This window comes from Salvelinus sp. IW2-2015, linkage group LG7 (assembly GCF_002910315.2).
Source record: "Salvelinus sp. IW2-2015 linkage group LG7, ASM291031v2, whole genome shotgun sequence".
Lineage (NCBI taxonomy): Eukaryota > Metazoa > Chordata > Actinopteri > Salmoniformes > Salmonidae > Salvelinus > Salvelinus sp. IW2-2015.
Window position 1 is genome coordinate 23,702,061 of NC_036847.1, and position 7,982 is coordinate 23,710,042.

Sequence of the window (7,982 nt, forward strand, 5' to 3'; positions counted from 1 at the left end):
TTATTATGGCCATTGAAATGCTAGCTATTAAAATTAGATCCAACCAAACATCAAGGGGTTAGAAATCCAGGTAATAAAAACAAGTGTCAATGTATGCCRATGATTCTAGTTTTTTCTTAAGTYCRTAATCTGGATCCCTGCAGTCTCATTAAAGATTTTGATCACTTTTCTAGCCTCCCTGGACTAAAACCTTATTACCATATTACGTATGGATTGTAAAAAAATAAAAAAATAAGTTTACACTACCTTGTAGTTTACCAATAAAATGGGCAGATGGTGAAGTAGACATACTTGGTATTCACATCTCAAAAATATAAATGAACTTACCACAATCAATTTCAATAGAAAGTTAGCAAAAATAGAAAGAATTCTGCAACCATGGAGAGGTAAATACTTCACATTGATGAACTCTTTGGTCCTATCAGTTCACTTACTTACTAAATGGCACTGCCTACTCCAGACTCGTTTTTTAAGTCATGAGCAAAAAATATTTATTTTAATTTGGAAAGCTAAGCCAGACAAAATTAAACGTGCCTATTTATATAATGAATATGAGTTTGGGGGGCTAAAATKTTTACATTTTAAAGCTTTAAACCTCTCACTAAAAGCTTCACTCATACATAAATTACACTTAAACCCAAAATGGTTCCCAGTAGATTAAGAAAGGCTCATCCCTTTTTTTTTTTTTTGCCATTTTGCCTTAATACAGATAATTTCTCATTACCAACTAATTGAAAATTAAATTTTGTCTAAAGTATTGCCCTTTCTTAAACAAGCCATACAAAGCTAGTTACAATTTCAGTTTTGCAGGTTTTCCTACTTAACAGGCATGTAGAGGTCTGTAATTTTTATCATAGGTACACTTCAACTGTGAGAGATGGAATCWAAAAAATCCAGAAAATCACATTGTATGAATTTTAAGTAATTAATTTGCATTTTATTGCATGACATAAGTATTTGATCACCTACCAACCAGTAAGAATTCCGGCTCTCACAGACCTGTTAGTTTTTCTTTAAGAACTACCACAGTCAAACTGTTAAGCATCTTAGAAGAGGAACTCAATAACTATTTGTATAGCTTTCAAACAGTTGTAGCCAACTTTGAGTCACTGCATTTGCTTTAGAACAATGTTTCTTGCTGAATCACCTTCAAGTGTATTTTATTTTTTGACCGGTAGTGTATCACACACACTTCAATGTACAGTGCATTCGGAAAGTATTCAGACTTACTCTAAAATTGAATAAATACATTTTCCCCCTTAATCTACACACAATGCCCCATAATGACAAAGAGAAAACAGGTTTAGCCATTTTTGAAAATGTATATATATATATAAAAAAAAAAAAACTGAAATACCTTATTTGAATAAGTTTTTAGACCCTTTGCTAAGACTCGAAATTGAGCTCAGGTGCATCCTGTTTCTATTGATCATCCTTGAGATGTTTCTACAACTTGATTGGAGTCCACCTGTGGTAGATTCAATTGATTGAACATTATTTGGAAAGGCACACACCTGTCTACCTAAGACAGTTAACAGTGCATGTCAGAGCAAAAACCAAGCTATGAGGTCGAAGAAATTGTCCGTAGAGCTCCGAAACAGGATTTTGTTAAAGCACCGGTCTGGGGAAGGGTACAAAAATGTTCTGCAGCATTGAAGATCCCTAAGAACACAATGGCCCCCATCATTCTTAAATGGAACGAGTTTGGAACCACCAAGACGCTTCCTAGAGCTGGCCGCCCGGCCAAACTGAGCAATCAGGAGGGTCTAGGTCAGGGTGGTGACCAAGAACCAATGGTCACTCTGACAGAGCTCCAGAGTTCCTCTGTGGAGATGGAAGAATCTTCCAGAAGAACAACCATCTCTGCAGCACTCCACCACTCAAGCCTTTATGGTAGAGTGGTCAGACGGAAGCCACTCAGTAAAAGGCACATGACTGCCAACTTGGAGTTTGCCAAAAGGCACCTAAAGGACTCTCAGACCATGAGAAACAAGATTCTCTGGTCTGATGAAACCAAGATTGAACTCTTTGGCCTGAATGCCAAGCGCAACGTCCGGAGGAAACCTGGCAACATCCCTACGGTGAAGCATGCTGGTGGAAGGATCATGCTGTGGGGATGTTTTTCAGTGGAAGGGACTGGGAATCAGGATCAAGGGAAAGATGAACGGCGCAAAGTACAGAGAGATCCTTGTTGAAAACCTGCTCCAGAGCGCTCAGGATCTCAGACTGGGGCGAAGATTCACCTTCCAATAGGACAATGACCCTAAGCACACAGTCAAGACAACGCAGGAGTGGCTTCGGGACAAGTGTCTGAATGTCCTTGAATGTCCCAGCCAGAGCCCGGACTTGAACCCAATCTAACATCTCTGGAGAGACCTGAAAATAGCTGTGCAACGACACTCCCAAGCCAACTTGACAGATCTTGAGAGGATCTGCAGAGAGGAATGGGAGAAACTTCCCAAATACAGGTGTGCCAAGCTTTTAGCGACATACCCAAGAAGACTCAAGGCTGTAATCGCTGCCAAAGATAGGTCTGAATACTTATGTAAATGTAATATTTCAGTTGTACATTTTTAATACATTTGCAAAAATGTCTATAAACCTGTTTTTGCTTTGTCATTATGGGATATTGTGTGTAGATTGATGAGATAAAATTGTATTTTTTTTTATCCATTTAAGAATAAGACTAACGTAACAAAATGTGGAAAAAGTCAAGGGGTGTGAATACTTTCCGAATGCACTGTACATACAGACCTAATGAAAAATATAGTAACTCGTATTTAAACGTAGCAATTCAACAACAAACGCTGTTTAGCCGGCGCATCTTTCTTAAACAATTGGGGCATGGCTGTTCTGAGGGCAAAAGGGGGTGCAACTCAATATTGGGATGCTGTTCCAAATTTTTTGTACACTTAAGTGTCTATCATTACCCATTATGCCATCTTTCTGATTGCATTCTGTATTTGATGTGTGTATTTTCTGTAGTTCAGGGCTCATCTGTAAAAGAGACCTTGGTCTCAGTGTGACTCCCTGATAAAATAAAAGGTTCAATTAAATAAAATTGACTTGAATGGAGACACCCTTTCTATTCATTCTATTTCTATGGTTGATTATCAGTGAGGTGAGTGGTGAGAAGGGAGAGACTCTGACCTGGTTCTGCTTGAGTACAGACACCTGTTTCTGCAGACAGGTGTTCTCCTCCTCCAGCTCACTGTTGTCCTGGAGCTGCCGGAGCTCCCGCACCTTATACTCCTTCATCTCATTCCTCATGTGGCCCTTCTCCGCCTCCCAACACTCACACTCCTGTGAACACAAACACGCTCTCAGTGGAACTAATTACACTTTAACGTTATGGAAGCACTGCACATTGCTCCTTACTAAACATTAACACACAAGAGACTAGCAGGAATTAAGGGCGTAAAGTATTTCCTTATTTGACTAATACTAGGAATACCTACATTTGAGTTGAATGGAGAGATGAACAAATGACATTAAATAGAGTTTTATCTTTCCATACGGAAGAAAATATTGGTGTGTAAAGCATTCAGTATCTCAGTGAATGGGTAGGCCGTATATTTATACCTTCTTTAGCTGGGAGGAGAGGCCAGCCAGACGGTCGATCTCTGCGTGAGCGTTGCCCAGAGTGATACGCGCCTGCCGTAACTCGGCCTGAAGCTCAGCCATGCTGGTTGCCATGGCAGCCTCCTTGCTGGCAGTTTCCTGCAGCAGGCACTCCTCCCGGGTCTCCCCATCTGCTGCTGCACGCTTGTGGTGGTTCACAGACTCTGCCAGAGCCTACAGACACAGACAGACAAAAGCAAAAAAGGGCACCATTTATTTGTATAGAGAGTTGGTTGACCACCATATGGTGGTCTGTATGGCACAAGGTCTATCAATGGGGTGAAAACTACAACAGAGTGCCAAGTGGCACATCTACTGAAAACGCAGCACTTTTTACTTAGACCCAAAACAACAAAGATGTATATCTGTGCCAGTGGAAATACGACTCCACAGACCGGCTGTCGAAATCTGAGCAGTCTTTAGTACATCCCATGCATAACTTAGGCCTACATTTCCTCAGTTGAGAATGTAGTACTACAAACCAGTTTAATCTATGGGACAAGCCAAAGAGGAATATATTCTTTCAAATGACAGTAGACATCACCAGTCTGTCTAGAAAATCAGTCAATGAAATAAACTGTCACTACTGGATATGGACCACACACAGAACCACTGACCATGACTATGTGTGAGGGTTGGATGGATTGGACATGGTAGGAAAAAGATTGTAGAATCCCATGAGAAGCTGTCTCTAATCATGTCTGTTGAGCAGCCATGCACAAGGACAACACCCCATGTCACTAGCCAGAGAAGGATTACTGAGACTGCCTGGTGCTGCTACTGCCCTAGCTCAAACCAGTCTGGTATGATATATAATCGAACTAAATTTGAATTTATGTTTTAGCGCGATGTTTCAAATGCTTGCATCTCCTTCGTYCCTTCTGTGCTGAGTAAACTGTGCACCTTCCCACTCGAAAACAGATACCAAGCCCCTCCCCCTGCCACTCAACAACAAAGACAAAAGATCCCTTCTTCCTCTCTGACAACAAGCAGTTTCAACTCGCTATTTGCATTTGATGTTTGGTCCATCAGAAATCAGTCGATTTCCCTTCTAACGAAACACTTTACATGTCTCAACTTCCAAAATTTAGAACAGAGCAGACCCTACAAAAATGGGAGTATCAAAGAAAATGATTGTGGAACATTTATTTTGTTTCTTTCGTGCGCTAGCAGCATTATAGCCAMATACTGTTGGGTGTTAGCGGTCTAGTCCGTGTTTTATAAATGTGCAATGAGCATAACATGCATTTATACAGTGGGGAGAACAAGTATTTGATACACTGCCGATTTTGCAGGTTTTCCTACTTACAAAGCACGTAGAGGTCTGTAATTTTTTTATCATAGGTACACTTCAACTGTGAGARACGGAATCTAAAACAAAAATCCAGAAAATCACATTGTATGATTTTTAAGTAATTAATTTGCATTTTATTGCATGACATAAGTATTTGATACATCAGAAAAGCAGCGCGCTTAATATGGAAGCAGAACCTTGTTTGCAATTAAGAGATCATACGTTTCCTGTAGTTCTTGACCAGGTTTGACACACTGCAGCAGGGATTTTGGCCCACTCCAGATCCTTCAGGTTTCGGGGCTGTCGCTGGGCAATACGGACTTTCAGCTCCCTCAAAGATTTTCTATTGGGTTCAGGTCTGGAGACTGGCTAGGCCACTCCAGGACCTTGAGATGCTTCTTACGGAGCCACTCCTTAGTTGCCCTGGCTGTGTGTTCGGGTCGTTGTCATGCTGGAAGATCCAGCCACGACCCATCTTCAATGCTCTTACTGAGGGTAGGAGGTTGTTGGCCAAGATCTCGCGATACATGGCCCCATCATCTCCCTCATACGGTGCAGTCGTCCTGTCCTTTTGCAGAAAAGCATCCCCAAAGAATGATGTTTACTTCCATTGCTTCACGGTTGGGATGGTGTTTCTTGGGGTTGTACTCATCTCTTCTTCCTCCAAACACGGCGAGTGGAGTTCAGACCAAAAAGCATTATTTTGTCTCATCAGACCACAGACCTTCTCCCATTCCTCCTCTGGATCATCCAGATGGTCATTGGCAAATTCAGACGGCTGGACTGTGCTGGCTTGAGTAGGGGGATTTATCCATGCGGCGTAGTGTTTTACTAATGGTTTTCTTTGAGACTGTGGTCCAGCCTCTTCTCAGGTCATTGACCAGGTCCTGCCGGTGTAGTTTCGGGTGATCCCTCACCTCCTCATGATCATTGATGCCCACGAGTTGAGATCTTGCATGGAGCCCAGACCGAGGGTGATTGACGTCATCTTGAACTTCTTCATTTTCTAATAATTGCGCCAACAGTTGTTGCTTCTTCTACCAAGCTGCTTGCCTATTGTCCTGTAGCCCATCCAGCCTGTGCAGGTCTACATTTATCGCTGAAGTCTTACACAGCTCTCTGGTCTGGCCATTTGCGGAGAGGTTGGAGTCTGTGATTGAGGTGGTGGAGCAGGTGTCTTATAGCAGGTAACTCGATTTCATCGGTGGGCAGTAACGGTGGCATGTTTACAGTATGATGGAAGACATGAGGGCTTAAAGAACTACAGTCTGTGACGAATTTTAATGATTGGATGTTGATCAAAGACTTCAGTCTTGACAATAAAATGCAAATGAATTACTTAAAAATCATACAATGTGATTTTCTGGATTTTTGTTTTAGATTCCGTCTCTCACAGTTGAAGTGTACCGATGATAAATTACAGACCTCTACATGCTTTGTAAGTAGGAAAACCTGCAAAATCGGCAGTGTATCAAATACTTCTTCTCCCCACTGTATAAGGAATTGACTTGACAACTCGTTCTCATTCTGARAAATGCTAATCTTCTTATCCAGGTAGGCCACTTGATTTCAAAATCTAAAGTGAACAGGCTGTTGTTCAAACAGGTTGCAGACGGACAGGATGGTGTATTCAAAACAATTAAACCACAGATAGAACAATGAGACAGATATTTCACCGGACATATCAATGTGAAGCATCCGTTTGGCGTTTCCACTCACTACCACCCAGAAGGYGAGGTCAGTACAGGTGCATCAAAGCTGGGACCGAGAGACTGAAAAACAGCTTAAATCTCAAGGCCATCAGATTGTTAAATAGCCATCACTAGCCGGCTACCACCCTGGAATCTCTGGCCAMTTTAATAAAGGAATACTAGGAACACTACTGCAAAATATGTGTGTGTGACCAATACAATTTGATTTTCAGAAACAAACCATCCCTTAGCATCGGTAATCTCTTAACAAGGACATGCTGAGCACAGACACGTAAACCCTTTCGCCTAACTTCATTCTATTCTCGCTGGCCTCTACCCCACTAATATAATTTGGTCGTTACACTAGGCAAAATATCTGTTGACTCATTCAACGTCAAAACGTATTACGGGGGTGGTAAATAGGCCTATATCTCATGAATAGTTGAGGCTTGACATTAAGGCTTGTCCAGGGCAAGTACATATACAAAATATTTTAAAAAATCAGACCAGAAAATTGTTTTCAGTAAAAGAAAATATACCAATATCAAACAATTACTCTGATCAGAATTGGATAAAGAAAACATTTAAGACAGAGCTAGTCTCAACAAGGCAGTGCAAAAGACCCGGTCAGAAATGTTTTGTTATTTTCTCTCTCCAATAAACGTAGGATGATCTGGGCCAATAGCCGAAGTMAATTTTTTATAGCGGACACTCAGATGTCATATTGTTATAGAAACTCAAATTGTCTATTTTCTCTACATTTTATATGAATATGACTTGGCCTAGTAAGCCACTCTTTCAGTTTAACGCATGATAGATTTATCCTACCGCGCTATTTCATGATCAGTTCTAGGTCCTCAGAAAGTTCAAAGTTGTTTTTGAATAACCACAAAACATGTGAGGCCTATGGTAATAATGAGATGGGACAAATAGCAAGATATAAAAATCTAATGAGAAATTTGAACAAAGCTTACAGTTGAGCAAAGCAGTTATAAGACAAAAATGCGAGGGATCACGTGACCCCTGAACGAGATGGCCGCATGAACTAGGAGCTCCGCACAAGTAGTTTCCAATTCCTAATCTTACCTCCACTTCAAGTTTAAACTCATTTAGCTTTAGTCAAAAAGTCATGGCGGCTACAAAAGGCGACACTACAGGTGACATTTTTACCCGGACTCGAGCTACTTAGCGCGAAAAAGGCCTCCTAGAATGCCCAGCTGAGCTTGTTCAACGAAAAACGGGCAGGTCATTGCCGGAGGCGCGCGAGAGGACCCGTTCCCCACCCGACTCCAACGTAAGCGGGTGACTTTCCTGGGTGTTAGCAACTCAACGCACTTCTGATTCGAAGACATATCCTTTCTTGACGCTGAGATCCC

General features: G+C 41.4%; 1 protein-coding gene across 2 annotated transcripts in view; it reads right to left on the reverse strand.

Moving 5' to 3' along the window:
- The window catches only part of LOC111966630 (protein bicaudal D homolog 2), a 43,438-nt gene that overhangs the window by 18,193 nt on the left and 17,263 nt on the right, over positions 1–7,982 (reverse strand). For both annotated transcript variants that reach the window (XM_023991457.2, XM_023991458.2), the window contains exons 3-4: positions 3,583–3,795; positions 3,151–3,303 (exon numbers count right to left, since the gene is read on the reverse strand). In XM_023991457.2, the coding sequence (XP_023847225.1) occupies positions 3,151–3,303; positions 3,583–3,795 (366 nt within the window). The remainder of the gene's footprint in view (positions 1–3,150; positions 3,304–3,582; positions 3,796–7,982) is intronic.